This window comes from Thalassophryne amazonica, chromosome 7 (assembly GCF_902500255.1).
Source record: "Thalassophryne amazonica chromosome 7, fThaAma1.1, whole genome shotgun sequence".
Lineage (NCBI taxonomy): Eukaryota > Metazoa > Chordata > Actinopteri > Batrachoidiformes > Batrachoididae > Thalassophryne > Thalassophryne amazonica.
In genome coordinates, this window is record NC_047109.1 from 49735371 (window position 1) to 49755492 (window position 20122).

At 40.8% G+C, this 20122-nt stretch overlaps 1 protein-coding gene across 1 annotated transcript in view; it reads left to right on the plus strand.

Moving 5' to 3' along the window:
• The window catches only part of ago1 (argonaute RISC component 1), an 85764-nt gene that overhangs the window by 44935 nt on the left and 20707 nt on the right, over window positions 1–20122 (plus strand). Inside the window, exons 7-13 of the mRNA XM_034174124.1 lie at window positions 188–275; window positions 606–753; window positions 885–1004; window positions 1088–1210; window positions 2047–2180; window positions 2313–2497; window positions 16766–16925. Coding sequence (XP_034030015.1) covers window positions 188–275; window positions 606–753; window positions 885–1004; window positions 1088–1210; window positions 2047–2180; window positions 2313–2497; window positions 16766–16925 — 958 coding nt within the window. The remainder of the gene's footprint in view (window positions 1–187; window positions 276–605; window positions 754–884; window positions 1005–1087; window positions 1211–2046; window positions 2181–2312; window positions 2498–16765; window positions 16926–20122) is intronic.

The window sequence follows — 20122 nt, forward strand, 5'->3', positions numbered from 1 at the left end:
TATGTTACCGCTTTCTTGGAACACAGTGACATTATAATGTTCATTTGACAGTCCCTTACATTGACTGGGAAGCTGTGTGTGTGTGTGTGTGTGTGTGTGTGTGTGTGTGTGTGTGTGTGTGTGTGTGTGTGTGTGTGTGTGTGTTAATGCTAATGCTTCCCATCCCACTGTTTGGTTTTGGTACCAGGCCTGAAGGTGGAGGTAACCCACTGTGGCCAAATGAAGAGGAAGTATCGTGTATGCAATGTCACTCGACGTCCTGCGAGCCACCAGACGTAAGTGCATGTACAAGCAGCAGCCCACCACATGTCTGACTTCATGTACATCACAGAAAGTACATTTGTTTAATAGCATTCATGCACACATCTTCAGTTAATCAACTGTTAATCAATAGAGTTTATCAGCATGTCATTATAGTCAACTGGAACATTTCGCCATCTAAACCTAAAAGCAAGATGGCAACAGTTCAAGAAGGAGCTGGAATCTAATGATGGTCTACAAATCCTGGCTAAATGGGGTTTATTTGTGTTTTATTATAATGTGTGTGTGTGTGTGTGTAAATGTAATCCCCCACATGACAAGCTATTTGTTGTGATTATTACTAGGTTCCCTCTCCAGCTTGAAAGTGGGCAGACAGTAGAATGTACAGTGGCCCAGTACTTCAAGCAGAAGTACAGCCTGCAGCTGAAATACCCCCACTTACCCTGTCTTCAGGTGGGCCAGGAGCAAAAGCACACCTACCTGCCCCTGGAGGTGAGGAAGGTTTTAATTTAGTGAGTCGGTGTATGGAGATTCTTGTGTTTACATGTAGATGATATGTACCTCACTGCATATGGTAAAAATCAGTGTCTGCACAGTTTTGATTGTTGGTTTTACTGCTCCAGGTGTGTAACATTGTAGCAGGTCAAAGATGCATCAAAAAGCTGACAGATAATCAGACCTCCACTATGATCAAAGCCACAGCACGCTCTGCACCCGACAGGCAAGAGGAGATCAGCAGGCTGGTGAGTCATACAGAAAAGTGGTGGTTTGAGGTCATACAGCTGACGTAAGATATGATTCAGTGACCTGTGATCACTCTCCACAGATGAAGAATGCTAACTTCAATCTGGACCCATACATCCAAGAGTTTGGGATCAAGGTGAAAGATGACATGGCCGAGGTGACGGGGAGGGTGCTTCCAGCCCCAATTCTGCAGTATGGAGGACGGGTAATAAGTCATCTGTTAAAAAACAAATATATCAGACTGCCATGTTGGACTCTGTCATCTTGCCCCGGTTTTAACTGTCCACTAAGAAGGGGCTCTGGATCTAAGCACATTTGTCGATTGTGAGGCAGCCATCTTGGTCTTAACCTGGGAACACTATCATTGCGTCTGAGTTGTTGCACAAGCAGGGTGGTTTTGGGAGGAGAAATTTTTTTTGGGTGTTTATAAAGCAAGATTCAGCCACCAAGTACCATACAGTTTATGTTAAAACAAAAATACATCCATCCATTTTCTTCCGCTTTATCCGGAGTCGGGTCGCGGGGGCAGCAGCTCAAGCAAAGCCACCCAGACCTCCCGATCCACACACACCTCCCCCAGCTCCTCCGAGGGAACCCCTCGGTACTGCAGCGCCCTCCAGTGGTCCCAATCGAAATGCCTGTCGCCAATCTGTTTTGTCCAACTCCTGTGGAGGTCTCACAGACTGGGAACATAATGTGACCTGCATTAGTTCATGCAAACTAGTGGTTATTAGAAGGGAGTGTCAGGATTTTCTGTATCAGCAGAGGCACAGGCCATCTGTTGTCATGCTGTTCGCTTTTACAACTTGTCTTAAAATAAAGTCAGTACAGTGCATTTAAAAAAGAAAAGTTTTTTTTTGTATTCTTCAACTTGAAGCTACTTTGTGATGCATGTATAAAATTACAGTGAATTCTGCAGCAGTGTCAGTGATTTCTGTATATTTGACAAAATCTAAATTCGTTGATTCATGCAGTGTCATTTTGTCCTGAAAATTTGGCCCGGCTCATTTTAATAATTGTCTCTGATTCTGTGATTTACAGAACCGTGCCATAGCGACCCCTAACCAGGGCGTGTGGGACATGAGGGGCAAGCAGTTTTATAATGGCATTGAAATCAAAGTGTGGGCTATTGCCTGCTTTGCTCCTCAGAAACAATGCAGAGAAGAGGTGCTTAAGTAAGTACTAAGTTACTGCTCTCATTCAAACTATGATGAAAATGACTTTACTATATTCTCAATAAAGCATTAAAATTTTGACTTGTATAGCCTCTTTTTTTGCTGAATTTTAGTGCTCTGGTTGCCTCTCAGGAACTTTACAGACCAGCTGCGTAAAATCTCCAAGGATGCTGGGATGCCAATTCAGGGCCAGCCATGTTTCTGTAAATACGCCCAGGGAGCGGACAGTGTGGAGCCCATGTTCAGACACCTGAAGAACACTTACTCTGGACTGCAGCTCATCATCGTTATCCTGCCAGGAAAAACTCCTGTATACGGTAGGAAATGTATGGATATGTGTGTGTGGTAAATGTGTGTTTTCCTTACATGCACAACACAGTGAGTTTTTGTCAACATGAGACATGGTTATAACTTTGTACAAGTAAAGGAGCTGGAAAAGAAGAAAACCTGAACTATTTGAAGCCACTGTTATTCAGCTTTCAAGAAGTTTGATGGTGTAATTGGTATATTTTGAAACCACACTTCTAATATTATGTCACGCATGTGTGTGTCTGTGTGTGTGCTCATTGCTGCGTACACAATAACTCAACAGTAGTAAATGTATACCCTTCATAATTGCAACATAAGGTGGATTTCCGTTACCTTTCAAATTGCGCAAATTGAAAATATGCTTAATGAAAACATGGATTTTGGAAAACATTCAAATGTAGTTTTTATGTTGGCTTGAGGTGGTTTTTGTCAGGAGATTGAAAAAGCCGTATTTCACAAAACTGCAATGAAAACACTTACCCTCTTTAAAACAACAACAAAAACCAGTGGGGGATTGGCTGCGTTGGCCACCACGTGGTGCCAAAGTGGTCAAATTTGTGTTTTTCATACAACTTTAGCACCCTCCTGGTGGCCAACGTGTTTAATGAATTATCATAAACTTTGCATTTCTGTTGAGACTAATCCTTCTTTTAGACAAATCAATTGGAAAATCTTTGGGGGACTTGCCAGTTTTTGATAAAAAAGCATTTTATTGGCACGGGAATTGACTATTTTTCCACATGGTGACGTAAGCATTATTGGCTCAACATGAAGAAGATATTGATATATACTGTAGATATTTCAGCTTTCTGATCTGTATTTGTGGAATACACAAGTAAATGCCTACATTAGTAGTATAGCACAGGCATTGTTTTATCATGCACATGCATTAGTAAGTCCCTTCGGCTGCTCCCTTGTTTGCACTTGGGGTCGCCACAGCAAATCCAAGGTGGATCTGCATGTTGAATTGGCACAAGTTTTACACCGGATGCCCTTCCTGACGCAACTCCATTACATGGAGAAATGTGGTAGGGGTGGGATTTGAACCTGGAACCTTCTGAACTGAAACCAAGCGCATTAACCACTTGGCCACCACCCCTATCATGCACATGCATTGTTCTGGGTAATTCATCATTGTTTCGAAACTTCACATGTAAATTTGTGTGTAATCTGTTGCTTCAAGGTGACCAAACCTCAACATTGTAGATGCTTATTGAGATACCCTCCAAAGATGTTTCAATGGATATTAATTAAATTATTCACATTGCCCACCAGAGGGCGCCAAAGTTGTATGAAAAACACAAATTTGACCACTTTGGCACCTCATGGTCGCCAACACATCCAATCCCCCACTGATTTCTTTTTTTGTTGTTTTAAAGAAGCACCACCTATAGCCAATGCGTTCAATTGCCCAACCCAAATTGGTGACTATTTTGAAGAACTGTCCTCCTATAATACTTGGCTCACAAAAGTACTTTGGGGGATTGAATGCATTTCATGTAAGAGCTGTCTAAATCTTCCCTGTTCACCAAATTCCAGTTTTAGGCCATACTGGGTGTAAACTTTGACCCCTGGCAAGGTCACCGTAGGGAATTTGGCCAAACATTTTGGTGTGTGTTCGTTTGGTGGAGGGTGCATCCAGTTACCAATGTTTGAGCAAAATCTGAGTAGGTCAATATCACAGCCTGCCTGACTCTTATGAAAATTGGTTCTTAAACCTTGTAAGAGAACATTATGACAGTACTGGATTCGAAAGCCAAAAAAAAAAAAAAAAAAAAAATCTCAAAATTGAATATTTAGAGGGGCTAACCCATTTGTTTGCCATGACAGTCAGAATTACAGTTCTCATGAGGTTTTCATGAGCAGACAAAACCCAGCAGTCACATTCCATCACTCAGTGGAAATGCTGTCATTTCACTATCGTGTTTTGTTAGCATTCTGAAAATCTCTTTTGTGCAAATCTGCAATGGAACACCAGCTACTGACACCATATTTTTAAAGGATGGATTATTTTAATGTGCATAAACCTTTTGCACATTATTATATACAGTATGTTAGCCACACAGGTATGACCATATCCATGATTATAATAAATTATGGCTGTCAAAATAACACGTCAATTTAAATTAATTAATTACAGCACCTATAATATGTCACTTTATAGGTGCTGTTTATCCCTCACAGGCTCAAATTAATTTTTAGTAACAGGAAAAATCAGATACACTCAACAAAAATATAAACGCAACACTTTTGGTTTTGCTCCCATTTTGTATGAGATGAACTCAAAGATCTAAAACTTTTTCCACATACACAATCACCATTTCCCTCAAATATTGTTCACAAACCAGTCTAAATTTGTGACAGTGAGCACTTCTCCTTTGCTGAGATAATCCATCCCACCTCACAGGTGTGCCATATCAGGATGCTGATTAGACACCATGATTAGTGCACAGGTGTTCCTTAAACAGGCCACTCTGAAAGGTGCAGTTTTATCACACAGCACAATGCCACAGATGGCGCAAGATTTGAGGGAGCGTGCAATTGGCATGCTGACAGCAGGAATGTCAACCAGAGCTGTTGCTCATGTATTGAATGTTCATTTCTCTACCATAAGCCATCTCCAAAGGCGTTTCAGAGAATTTGGCAGTACATCCAACCAGCCTCACAACCGCAGACCACGTGTAACCACACCAGCCCAGGACCTCCACATCCAGCATGTTCACCTCCAAGATCGTCTGAGACCAGCCACTCGGACAGCTGCTGAAACAATCGGTTTGCATAACCAAAGAATTTCTGCACAAACTGTCAGAAACCATCTCAGGGAAGCTCATCTGCATGCTCGTCGTCCTCATCGGGGTCTCGACCTGACTCCAGTTCGTCGTCGTAACCGACTTGAGTGGGCAAATGCTCACATTCGCTGGCGTTTGGCACGTTGAAGAGGTGTTCTCTTCACGGATGAATCCCGGTTCACACTGTCCAGGGCAGATGGCAGACAGCATGTGTTGTGGTGTCGTGTGGATGAGCGGTTTTCTGATGTCAATGTTGTGGATGGAGTGGCCCCCCTGGTGGTGGTGGGGTTATGGTATGGGCAGGCGTCTGTTATGGACGAAGAACACAGGTGCATTTTATTGATGGCATTTTGAATGCACAGAGATACCGTGACGAGATCCTGAGGCCCATTGTTGTGCCATACATCCAAGAACATCACCTCATGTTGCAGCAGGATAATGCACGGCCCCATGTTGCAAGGATCTGTACACAATTCTTGGAAGCTGAAAATGTCCCAGTTCTTGCATGGCCGGCATACTCACTGGACATGTCACCCATTGAGCATGTTTGGGATGCTCTGGATCGGCGTATACGACATCATGTACCAGTTCCTGCCAATATTCAGCAACTTCGCACAGCCATTGAAGAGGAGTGGACCAACATTCCACAGGCCACAATTGACAACCTGATCAACTCTATGCGAAGGAGATGTGTTGCACTGCATGAGGCAAATGGTGGTCACACCAGATACTGACTGATATCCCCCCCCCCCCATAAAACAAAACTGCACCTTTCAGAGTGGCCTTTTATTGTGGACAGTCTAAGGCACACCTGTGCACTAATCAGCATCTTGGTATGTCACACCTGTGAGGTGGGATGGATTATCTCAGCAAAGGAGAAGTGCTCACTATAACAGATTTAGACTGGTTTTTGAACAATATTTGAGGGAAATGGTGATATTGTGTATGTGGAAAAAGTTTTAGATCTTTGAGTTCATCTCATACAAAATGGGAGCAAAACCAAAAGTGTTGCGTTTATATTTTTGTTGAGTGTATTTAGCTGTTGCAAATCTACAGCGCCTGCCTTGAGAGGGTTAAAAAACTAAATTATCAAACTAAATTGTGCCTACTTTGATACATTTTGTCTTGATGCCACTGCCTTCGTCGGTAAGTAAACTGTTTTGGGAGCAATAACTGGTTTCAGGGATTAAAGCTTTCCATTGCTACAATGGATTTCCATCAGTTGGTCTGCCAAAAGGCAGCATTTGCGCTAATGGCATCATTATGCAAAATTAAGACTGGACGCAAGATGTAAAATTTACTGCATCCCAGGGACACAAGCGTGCCATGTTCACAAATAGATTTTTAGAATAACGTTTTGTTCTAGTAGTTTTTTTTTTTTTAATCCTCGCTGCCATGAGTCTTTCTCTGTCCTGTCTGCACTCTGCAGGAGGAGGAAGGTGGAGGGCGGTGTGTTTGAGCGTAGATGTGTCACCATGGTAATGACCGACAAAGAGCAAAGTGCAGAGTTATCCAAACATATTTTTAAACTTTTCTTTTCTTTCAAAGTTTGCTCTGTGTCTCTGTGAGTGCCCTTGCTGTGGTTAAACTAAAAACACAGCTGCAGACCTGCAACGCATTAACAAAAAACATGCTATTTTTTTTCTCCCCAAAATACACCTGAAATGGATGGCATGATGTAAAATACGCTCATAAAACCTTACCTCTCAATCAGGTTACGCTTTCCACATAGATACACAAATTCTTGGTTGTTCCGCTCAGAGACTGCAAGCTAGGGGCACACAGTGCTTGTCATTAGTAATCTTATCAAACAAACATGTAGGTTGTGATATCACTTTTGGTTAAAGGCAAAGAAAAGTTGAAAATATGCAAAAGAAAATACACGTTAAGCACTACAACTAAATTGGGGGGATCGGGTGAGAAAACAGTCATCAAAAAACCCTCCAGAATGCATCCCTGGACATCAAAAAGCCATCCCATCAAAAACTTGAGATTTTAGTTGGTATTGAAACGAGTAAAACCTATCGAAAAGTGGTCCCTTTAAAATGTGTTTATAGGTTAAAGTGTAGGTGACACCAAAAATGTGCACAAATAATCACTAAAAATGACGAAATGTTATTTTAAAAAATCCTGAACAATAAGTCTGTAAGTGCACAGGTGACGGATAAACTACAGCTGTCTGAAGCCTGCGCTCTATTTCAGCCCTCAGCTGTATTGTTGCTACGTCATCACCAGAATGGCACCTGCTGATTCAAGCCCAAATCAGTTGTAAACACGGAGGTTGAGCTGTTTTCAGATGATTTTTTTTTTTTTTTTTTTTAAGTCCAGTCTAAAGGTGTTTCTGAACCAGCTGTGGGGGACACAGCATTTATGGTTTAGAGCCTTATTTGGATGACAAACTTTGTAGGAAACCTTCAGTCTGACAACAGTGACGATATTGGCAGAGTTCAGAACACATATTGGTGATTATAAAAAAATATATAATACAGGCGATTTCGGCATAAACTGTTTTTGTTGGGTTTTTTTTTTTTGCCAGCTCTTGGGTCGTAATCAACTGATTAAAAAAAAATAGTTTTACTATCTGTGAAATTAGAAAAAAAGTGATAAGGAAGTGTGGATTTTTTTTTTTTCTTAGAAACAATTTCACATCTGAAAAGTGACATGAGAGGCTGACAATATCAGCTACTTTTAAAATAAATATTGTTTCCCTTCTTGAATACATTATTATTAAATATTAAGACCATTTACACAAGAAGTAAATATATAGTCTTCTTACCTGTCCATTTCAGTGAGATCATCCTTAAACATATCCACCTTTACAAAACCACATCTGAAAAATTATTTAATTCCTTCTGTCCGGGTCGAAGAAAACTCCATTTGTTGCCACTTTGGTGCCAGGTTCCAGCGCCAGCTGTAATCCATTACTGCAGCTGATTGATCCAGTTTGTGTTGTTAATGAGCGGCTTTGTGCGCAGCCGCTCTGTTAACAAGCTCCTTTGTGCTGTAAGAAAAAGACTCCCAGTGCCTCAACATCGCATTCTGCATGCAACATTATCCCATGATCCAGAAAACAATAAAATAATCTGAAGATACTCAGTTTTGTCTCAGTGTGGAGTGGAGCAGCCAGAGACTCCGTGCAAGTGTGCGCTTGTCAATATAAGTGTTCCACCTACTATTCTGCTGGTGAAAAGTAATTGTTCTGATACCGAAAACATGGTGCAGCTCCGACCCAAACCATGTGGCTGTCAGTAGCCTGTAAAAATCCATAAATTAATGGGACAATTAAGATAATGGTTCTGGGGCTGACACCACTTCCTTTTCCTTCTTGTCCAATGTCGGCACACCTGGAAGTTCCTGGTTTTTAGTGGCGCGCAGTTCAAAATCGGAATATTTATCTCTTGAAAACCTGCGCATCAGGAACGGATAAATTTCAAACTGTTTTAATTTTAGTCTTAAATATTAATGAAAACAAAGCATTAGGTGTCACCTACACTTTAAAGCCTTTTTAGAATATGATGCTGCATTAGAAATGAGCAGCAATGGTTAGTGAGTGAAATATAATCTTGTTCAGCAGGAGAACAATTTGCTGTTTTCTTAGCATTGTTTTACCTTAAATACGTGGATGTGATCGCAAAAGGGTTTCTCTAAAAAGGTAGATGGTGAACAGCTTATGATTTGGCTGTGGGAAAAAAAAATTCAGTCAGAAGAATTTTATTTATTCATTTTTGCTTTAAATCCTGTGGTTTGGTTGTCCATGACTTTGGACACTTCTTTATTTATATTTTTTGCGTGGCTTAAACAGCAGCATGTACAGAACCCAGGAGAGGTCACTTAAACTGATATCTTTTTCTGGCCACGATAATTTGTGCACACGTTTTCCTTTAATTGAGTCCATGAATTAATAAAACGTGCTCTCAGATTAATAAAGTGTGCGCACATTTTCCTGGCCGTGATAATTCGTGCGCACGTTTTAATGGCTGTAATAATTCATGCGCACGTTTTCCTTTAATTGAACCCTCGAATTAATAAAATGTGCACACGTTTTCCTTTCGTTCAAAATGAACTCCATAATATGACCTAAATTGTCATCCTCACGACGGGGAGACGCTTCACCCTCAGCATCCTTTTTAATGTGCTTAAACTCCAGATGATGCCGTGCTGGGTAGCTGGAGTTCTCTATATGTCCTTGTGCGCCCAAACCTTGATGATATACCCTGACCAGATCCATTTCTAATGGGGAAATGTATTACACTGTCTGCTGGTTTGTTGGCTAATAGCCAACATTTATGTGTCAAGATAATACTGAGTAATTGAGTGCACGTTTTACAAATTGTGGCCACATTTAAGTATATCGTGACCTTGTTTTACTCAAACAATGCTTAAAACGTGCGCACAATATAACAAAACGTGTGCACAATATAATAAAACGAGTGCACATTCTCTCCACATGCAAAACATTTTGCGATGACACTTCCAGGGCTCTGTACGCATGAGACGAGAACTGTGCTTTTCTTTTTTAATAGCACCAAGGAAAATAACACGTTGTTGATCATATGTCAAATGAGGGCTTTTGTGTCTAAACTGATGTTTTGCAGTCTGGACCTTGACAAATGCAGCCTGTGTACTTCTTCAAATTGAATTAGAGAAAGTCTTTCCCAAGATTATGACATACAAATTCTGTCAAATGCTTTATCTCAGAAACCTTCCCTGAATTCCAGACCCAACTCTTGTTCCTGATTACAGATAGTTTTATTGACTGGATAATTGTCCATTGAGAGAACAAGATTATATATCCACTATGTAAGAGCTTTCTTATGGGGCATGAGTTCAAACACATCCTCCCAAGGGTGTTTAGGGGACTGAGAGTGGAATTCTGTAAAAATAGTAGATGCACAATGTCTAATTTAAAAAAATAAATAAATATAAAATAAATAAATAAATGAGGTGAAGGCAAGCCATATAAGGAAGACATATCTGTATATCTGTTCAATTAAGAAAGACATTATCCTTAAAAAGGTCACTGAAACATTTAATATTCTTATTATCCCATAATAAAATGCAGTGTCGAGGAAAGAGGTGATTATTACATAATGGGCCAAACGCAGAAGCAGAAACACATTTGAAGTGAAGTCGAAATTGAGACCATATTTTAAGAGAGGCAAGAGCAACAGGATTATCTGTGTACCGAGACAGGGACACAGGGAGGGATGAAAATAATAAGGCAGGGAGACAGGGAGACAAACAAGACTGAGGTTCTAATTGACCCCAAATTGTATGAGGATCTTTTAGCCAGTAAATGTATATTTGAATGTTAGCTGCTCAGTAATAAAACATCCAATTAGATAAAGACAGGCCTACACTAAGCTCACGTCTTTGTAATAATGATTTACGTGCTCTTGGAGTTTTACCTCCCCATATAAATGAGGACATTTGCTCGATAGATTTAAAAAAGGTTTTTGGCATGAACAAAGGAATGCACTGAAATAGGTATATAAACTTTGGTAAAACATTTATTTTCATATTAATCCCACCGAAAAGCGATACTGGTAAATGAGCCAATCTTTGAAAAACTGACCTTATATTGGACAACAATGGAGTTAAAATCTTCGGCCTGCAGAGCTTGATGTGAACCAGTTACGTTCACTAGTTCCAAATACTTAAAACCAGAATGAGTCAGATGGAAAGGAAGATCAGTTTGACTGAGTCGCTGTGCAGCTACATTTATAGGCAAGCATTCACTTTGTATGTTAAGCCTATATCCAGAAAATGAAACAAAATTTTGGAGTACTGCCATAATGGATGTTAAATGACTATTTGGATTTGTGACATATAAAAGTAAATTGTCTGCATACGGAGCAACCCTATGTTCTGTTCTCCCACAAGTCACAACCTGGAACAAGCAAGAGGTTCTGAGATTTATTCGTAGTGGCTCTATTGCTAAAGCAAAAGGGAAAGGGAAGAGGGGACAACCTTGGCGTGTACCACTTTACATTTTTGGTACAGACAGAAGTTGGGGGCGGGTGGGTGGGTGGGTGGGGTATAAAAGAGATGAATTAAAGAAATAAATTGCCAAAATCAAATTTCTTCAGGACTGCGAAAAAGTACTCCTATTCCACTCTGTCAAATGCTTTTTCGGCATCTAATGAAATTACCACTTCAGGGAGATCACTATGGTGTCTGGAGTACAGTATATTGAAAAGGGTATGTATATCAATCAATCAATTTTTTTTTTATATAGCGCCAAATCACAACAAACAGTTGCCCCAAGGCGCTTTATATTGTAAGGCAAGGCCATACAATAATTATGTAAAACCCCAACGGTCAAAACGACCCCCTGTGAGCAAGCACTTGGCTACAGTGGGAAGGAAAAACTCCCTTTTAACAGGAAGAAACCTCCAGCAGAACCAGGCTCGGGGAGGGGCAGTCTTCTGCTGGGACTGGTTGGGGCTGAGGGAGAGAACCAGGAAAAAGACATGCTGTGGAGGGGAGCAGAGATCGATCACTAATGATTAAATGCAGAGTGGTGCATACAGAGCAAAAAGAGAAAGAAACAGTGCATCATGGGAACCCCCCAGCAGTCTACGTCTATAGCAGCATAACTAAGGGATGGTTCAGGGTCACCTGATCCAGCCCTAACTATAAGCTTTAGCAAAAAGGAAAGTTTTAAGCCTAATCTTAAAAGTAGAGAGGGTATCTGTCTCCCTGATCTGAATTGGGAGCTGGTTCCACAGGAGAGGAGCCTGAAAGCTGAAGGCTCTGCCTCCCATTCTACTCTTACAAACCCTAGGAACTACAAGTAAGCCTGCAGTCTGAGAGCGAAGCGCTCTATTGGGGTGATATGGTACTACGAGGTCCCTAAGATAAGATGGGACCTGATTATTCAAAACCTTATAAGTAAGAAGAAGAATTTTAAATTCTATTCTAGAATTAACAGGAAGCCAATGAAGAGAGGCCAATATGGGTGAGATATGCTCTCTCCTTCTAGTCCCCGCCAGTACTCTAGCTGCAGCATTTTGAATTAACTGAAGGCTTTTTAGGGAACTTTTAGGACAACCTGATAATAATGAATTACAATAGTCCAGCCTAGAGGAAATAAATGCATGAATTAGTTTTTCAGCATCACTCTGAGACAAGACCTTCCTAATTTTAGAGATATTGCGTAAATGCAAAAAAGCAGTCTTACATATTTGTTTAATATGCGCTTTGAATGACATATCCTGATCAAAAATGACACCAAGATTTCTCACAGTATTACCAGAGGTCAGGGTAATGCCATCCAGAGTAAGGATCTGGTTAGACACCATGTTTCTAAGATTTGTGGGGCCAAGTACAATAACTTCAGTTTTATCTGAGTTTAAAAGCAGGAAATTAGAGGTCATCCATGTCTTTGTCTGTAAGACAATCCTGCAGTTTATCTAATTGGTGTGTGTCCTCTGGCTTCATGGATAGATAAAGCTGGGTATCATCTGCGTAACAATGAAAATTTAAGCAATACCGTCTAATAATACTGCCTAAGGGAAGCATGTATAAAGTGAATAAAATTGGTCCTAGCACAGAACCTTGTGGAACTCCATAATTAACTTTAGTCTGTGAAGAAGATTCCCCATTTACATGAACAAATTGTAATCTATTAGACAAATATGATTCAAACCACCGCAGCGCAGTGCCTTTAATACCTATGGCATGCTCTAATCTCTGTAATAAAATTTTATGGTCAACAGTATCAAAAGCAGCATGTATATTAAAAAAGGAATGCCTTCCTTTTATTAAACGAGTCTGTTCATTTGATATAATACAAGTGAGGATGCTGTCTATACGAGATGCTAACAGTTTTGTCAAAATTTTCACATCCACATTAAGTAGGCTGAGTCGATAAGAAACACAGGGCATTAAGTCCTTGAGCAGTAATGAAATGGAGGCCTGTCTCAACGTTGTGGGGAGAGAGCCGTGTTCCAGGGATCTCAAACTGACAAAAAGTAACAGAGCTAATTTCATATGAAACGTCTTACAAAAAATCAGAAAGGAACTCATCCAACGCCAGGGGATTTGCCTGACTGATTTAGTTGAGGATAAGATCTCTTCCAGATTAAGGGGAGCTTCAACTTCTACTGTTTTTAAAGTATCAGCATCAGGTTTCTATATCATCAATGAATTTCTGCATATTTTGAGAGTTGGGAGGAAACACTGATGTGTAAAGAGTGGCATAAAATGATTTCAATTGGGTCAGATGTCAAAGTACCTGGTGTATTTTTTTATTTGTACAATTTGGTGGGTGGCAATGTGATGCCTGAGTTGGTGGGCCAATAAGCGAGTAGCATTATCATCATATTCATATCCGTAGCCAAAATGAAGTCAAACTCAAGTTGCAAATTAAGACGTTGCTTATAAACATCCGGGAAAGGTCTCTGGGCATACTGATGGCCAACTTTTAAAATTTCTGTGAAACGTATTTTATTAAAGTTATTAATCCGGTGACACATGGAAGTAAGCACTGGAAAATTACAAGGGAAAAAAAAAATTATATATATATATATGATGGTCTAGTGGTTAAGGTGTTGGGCTTGAATCCAGAAGATCATGGGTTCAAATCCCCGCCTGACTGGAAAATCACTAAGGGCCCTTGGCCAAGGCCTTTAATCCCCTATTGCTCCCGGTGTGTAGTGAGCGCCTTGTATGGCAGCACCCTGACATCGGGGTGAATATGAGGCATAATTGTAAAGCGCTTTGAGCGTCTGATACAGATGGAAAAGCGCTATATAAATGCAGTCCATTTACAGGACAACAGGCATGCAGAAGACAACAACTGTTCTGATTATTTATTAGAAAGTGGAAGACACACAAGATGACTGTCAGTCTCCCTCAGTCTGGGATTCCATGCAAGATCTCACTTTGTGGGGTAAGGATGATTCTGAGAAAGCTCAGAACTACACAGGAGGACCTGGTCAATGACCTGAAGAGAGCTGGGACCACAGTAACAAAGATTACATTAATAACACATGATGCTGTCATGGTTTAAAATCCTGCAGGACAGCAAGGTCCCCCTGCTCAAGCCAGCACATTTCCAGGCCCGTTTGAAGTTCACCAGTGACCATCTGGATGATCCAGAGGAGGCATGGGAGAAGGTCATGTGGTCAGATGAGACCAAAATAGAGCTTTTTGGAATCAACTCCACTTTCCAACATCATACTTTGGGGGTGCTCTTCTGCATAGGGGACAGGACGACTGCACCGTATTGAAGGGAGGATGGATGGGGTCATGTATTGCGAGATTTTGGCAAACAACCTCCTTCCCTCAGTAAGAGTATTGAAGATGGGTCATGGCTGGGTCTTCCAGCATGACAGTGACCCCAAACACACAGCCAGCAAATGCCATGCAAATTTATAAAAAATAAAAAACTCAGAAATGACATGTACACAAGTATTCACAGCTTTTGCCATGAGGCTCAAAATTGAGCTCAATTGCATCCTGTTTCCACTGATCATCTTTGAGATGTTTTTACAGATTAATTACAGACCACCTGGGGTAAATTCAGTTGAATGTGCATGATTTCGAAAGGCACACACCTGTCTACATATAAGGTCCCACAGTTGACAGTGCATGTCAGAGCACAAACCAAGCATGAAGCCAAAGGAATTGTCTGTCGACCTCTGAGACAGGATTGTCTCTACAGAAACATTTGTGCTGCTTTGAAGGTCCCAATGAGCACTGTGGCCTCCATCATCCGTAAATGGAAAAGTTTAGATCCACCAGGACTTTTCCTAGAGCTGACTGGCTGTCTAAACTCAGCGATTATGACAGAAGGGCCTTAGTCAGGGAGATGACTAAGAACCCGATGGTCACTGTGTCAGAGCTTCAGCATTCCTCTGTGGAGAGAGGAGAACCTTCCAGAAGGACTGCCATCTCTGCGGCAATCCACCAATCAGGCCTCTAGTACATAGGGTTTTGATCATGGAGCAAATATGATTTAGAAAAAAAAAAAATAAAGATAACAATTTCAGCTGGATTTGCCCAGTAAAACTGTAGGGCCAGCACCTTTTCAGAAAATAAATAAATAAAACACTGTGATATAGGGCTGCAATACAAATAAGTGTGAGAAATAATAGTGTCTCTCCATAAATTAATTTTTTTTTTTAAATAAGACTTTCTTTATCTGTGGATATCTATGGATCTATGTGTGCCATATAAATTAATTCATATGAGATAATGATTTTCTTCCATCTTCATTGAACATTAATCAATGTTCTCTTTATTATTAATACTGTATATCACAAGGTTGAGCAAAGATACACTTAAGAATTGAGAGTTCAAATATTACATCCCCCCTGCTGACTTTCTCAAGATACTAACAAAGGAGAGACTATTTACAACAACAACAACCATTTAACCTACACTTGGCTCAGAAAGCATGTTCTTTCAACATCCAACACAAGTACATCTTCAGAGCAGAAAACACCGTCTATGTTTACTTAATGGGTAGTAAGGTCAGGTTCACTTTTAACTCTCTCAAATATTGTTCACTAATCTGTCTAAATTTGTGTTAGTGAGCACTTCTCTGTTGAGATAATCCTTCCCATCTCACAGGTGGGTGTGGCATATTAAGATGCAGAAGGACAACCATCTCTGCTGAAATCCACCAATCAGGCCTGTATAGTAGAGTGGCCAGGCGGAAGCCATTCCTTCGTAAAATGCACATGGCAGCCCACCTGGAGTTTGCCAAAAAGCACCCGAAGGACTCTTAGACCAGGAGAAACAAAATTCCTTGGTCTGATGAGACAAAGATTGAACACTTTGGCGTGAATGCCAGCAGTCATGTTTGGAGGAAACCAGACACCATCCGTACAGTGAAGCATGGTGGTGGCAGCATCATGCTGTGGGGATGTTTTTCAACAGCAGGAACTGGGAGACTAGTCAGGATTGAAGGAGAGATGAATGTAGCAATGTACAGAGACGTCCTGGATGAAAACCTGCTCCAAAGCGCTCTTAACCTCAGACTGGAGTGACGGTTCATCTTCCAGCAGAACAATGACCTGAAGCACATAGCCAAGATATCAAAGGAGTAACTTCAGGACAACTCTGTGAATGTCCTTGAGTGTTACAGCCAGAGCCCAGACCTGAATCCGATTGAACATCTCTGGAGAGATCTCAAAATGGCTATGCACCATCGCTCCCCATCCAACCTGATGGAGCTTGGATATCGTTTTCAGTTCCTCAGGTAGATTATTCCATTTTTTGGGGGGCCACAAATGGAGACACAGAAGTATTTCAAAAAGCTTTTTCTTATTGTCATTATGGGGTGTTGTGAATAGAACTTTAAGGGGGAAAAATCAATTTATTCCATTTTGGCTGTAACATAACAAATTTGTGGAAAAAGTGATGCACTGTAAACACAATCTCTGTACTATTGGTGGGCAAAAGGTTATACTTGATAACATCCTATTTCAATCATTTAGTGTCATTGTATTTTTGACTTCCAAATTGTCTTTTTAGCGGAGGTAAAGCGTGTTGGAGACACTCTCTTGGGCATGGCTACGCAGTGTGTCCAGGTGAAGAACGTGGTGAAGACGTCACCTCAGACCCTCTCAAACCTCTGCCTCAAGATCAATGTCAAGCTAGGAGGCATCAACAACATCTTGGTGCCTCACCAAAGGTGAGTCTTTTGTGTGGGATTATCACCACATATGGTGCTTTCTTATCAGAAGGAAGTACTTTTTTCTTTTCGTGAAACGACGTTAATTTTGGTGTATCTAAGATAATATCATGACAGTTACTTGTCGAGATTTCCTGTTCAGGAATGTTTTACCCCTTACATACAGGCTTAAATACATGTATCTATATGCATTTGTTGAATGTATGCTGAACACCTTTTCATCAAAATGATGAACATGAGTCCAATTTGCATTAACACCATTCACACAGGATCCTGGTCTGTCTTCCTTCTGCAAATTGCATCCCAGGCACATTACTGCCATTTTGGCCATTTATTTGCACATTTATCCCTTGGAATGTGAATACATCCCTGGCCCATCCCCACCTCACTATGGTAGGGTTAGGTCCCTGATTAATAACCACACAACCACATATTAACACTGGAATCACCAGAACCCTAAAGATTTCAACAAATGTGACATTTTCACCATAAACTGATGCGATTCTGATGGCTGAGCGCAGTAAGTTGTGGAGTGCCTGGCTCTTACTCTTGATCTAGGACAGTCATGATGCTAGATGATCAGACCCCTCACTCAGCTTCTCAGGTGTTGCAGTTTGGGTATCATTGATTACACAAAATCAAGGCATCATCCTCAAAGTCAGTCAGTGAACCTTTCCTCACATCCAAATGCAGTGAAGTTGCAGTTTTCCATAATCCTACCCAACATCCACTCCATGCAAGCATTCAACAAGAGTAGGAGACTAAACACATCCCTGAGGAGTACCAGAATTCACTGGGAAAAGTCAGATAATCTGCCTGCACTCTCACAGCCTGTTCACAGTGCCTGTGAACAGGCTGACTTTGATATCCATCAACTTGTTGGGGATCATTAAATTTTTAGCATGTCTCACCAGGACAGCCCAGTTAGATGAATTAAACACTCTACAAAAACTGATGTGCTGCAAAGAAGCACTGTTGGACATGTGTTTAGTGTGTCCTTACAGAGTTATATTGCAGTCAGTGGTTGTCCTTTTGGGTGTGATGCCACACAGCTGCAGCGATTGTGATCCTTGTAAGTACCTTGCCTGGCATAGGCAGGAGTTTAATACCCTTGTCGTTGTTGCAAACCAGGTGGTCACCCTTTGCTTTTAATTTCCTTTTGAGAACAGCAAGTGCTTTTTTTTGAGTCTCTTGCTGTGATACCTGTCTCTCAGATGGAAGCAAGGCCAAGAGAACAACATCTTGACCTGCTTAGAAAAGCTCAATAGCCACATTAGCCTTCTGCTTTACAGTCCTCAGCTGTTTCACTGCCTTTGCATTCTCACTGAAATTTGGTGGTTTTTAGTGGACTGGTAAATTAACCAAAAGAACCTTGACATTGTTAATGGCCAACATCCTGGCAGGAGGATCCGTCTTTTTGCAGCTGCTTGAAGAAGCTTTCCCAGTGGGACAGTACAGCAGAGTCATTTGTAAGGACCATGCCATCACTTGTCATGACTACAGTGGGAAGAGGTGTAGGTTTGGAGAAATATGGTGATTCAATTGTTCTGTAAGCAGGCTGAAGGTTACTAGACCATAGATGATGTTACCTGCTCACAGATCCCTCTAACAAATGCTTCCTTATCTACCTTCAGTGCCATCACATCCCACTTTCTTAGCTCCTTATACAGCTCACAATTTGTATCAGACTATGCACTACAACTCCTATGGCTGATATCCAGAACGCCCTCAGATATTAAAATACCTCCTTCTGTGAACATTAAAGACTTCAGTCCAATCTCTAGAAATTTCCAGATTCAGTTTGGTTCTCGAGTTCTGTCTTTGTTTGATAGTACAGTCACTTGCCCAGTTCCGGATAATTGCTGTAGTATTTACGCCGCCGTTTCTCTTAATCAGTGCGAATAAGCTAATACTTAGTACCAATGGAAAGACTGATGTTTTATCTACAAATGACCACAAGCTTGATCGGATCCAGCCATCCTTGTGATCAGCAGAGGAATCAAAACATCCAGTCTCGGTGGTCTGTGCGCTTTTTCTGATTCACTCATTCCTGCAAGTGTGAAAGTGACGATCTCTATTAAGTAGCAAAGGTGAGTTAGCCATTCAGTGTCTTTGGTTCTAGAGTGGGAAAATACTTACTTATTTGGGTAGAAAATGTCAGTGTGTTATGTCTTGCTGTTTAATTGCTGCACGCATTTATCTCTGATGCGAAAATTTGCCAGTTGTGGATCACTGAAGCAGCAGCCTCGTGTCAGTACTTGTGAGCCATGTGTACTTTGGGAGTCATCTCAACATCACGAATGGGCATGAATGTGGGGACTTTTACTTTTTAATTCGGGAGAAATCTCACCTCAACACATTTAAAATCCTCCTTTGGTCTCCATCTCTAACAATATAAGGTGTGAAATGATAGCAAGTTGGGGCATCTTGTGCTATCCTGACCCACTTCATTGAGTTAAAAGCTTAGGGGGAGATGTCAAAATCCACGAATGTTTATTACCACAGATTTTATTTTATCTTCATTTATTAAGGAATGGCACTCAATTTGAGTAAACACTTCATTTTTTTTGCTCTTAAAAACAGTGCCTTTCGAAACTAAGTAAATTCTCATTTAATAACTGTATATCATTTTGTGTTCACAACACATTCTCGGGCACAGTGTGTATCATTCTGCATTAGAAGGGTTTCAGCCAGATGCCAGGAATGCCCCCAAAGTGACACAGTGTGTCGTGATCCAGAACAAAGTGATCCATTTCTGACAAATATTTGCACCACACATAATGTGGCTTCACACTTTAAGTAGAAGGCTACCCCATCCTGACTTTTTCAGGTAGATAACATCCAAATACCTAATACAACAATACCCAATAAAGGATATTCAGTTGCATTATGTCTCCGTATAGTGGGACTTTCAAAAAAGTGATCCAGAACTGGGCAACTGTCTGTACTTTTGCACTTAAGTGTAATTTTCAGTGTAGGACTGTTACTTGTCACAGAGTATTTTAGTGTGGTATTACTCTTTTTATTTGTGTAAAAGATCTCTATGCTTCTTTTGCCACTTGTCAGTCAACTCATGTTGAACATTTCAGACCAACTAGAGACATGGGTTTTGAAAGGTGTATTACAGTGAAACTCGCCTACAGTCATCATATAAACTGGATATTTACACTCACCGGACTAAAGCAAAAGTCCCAATG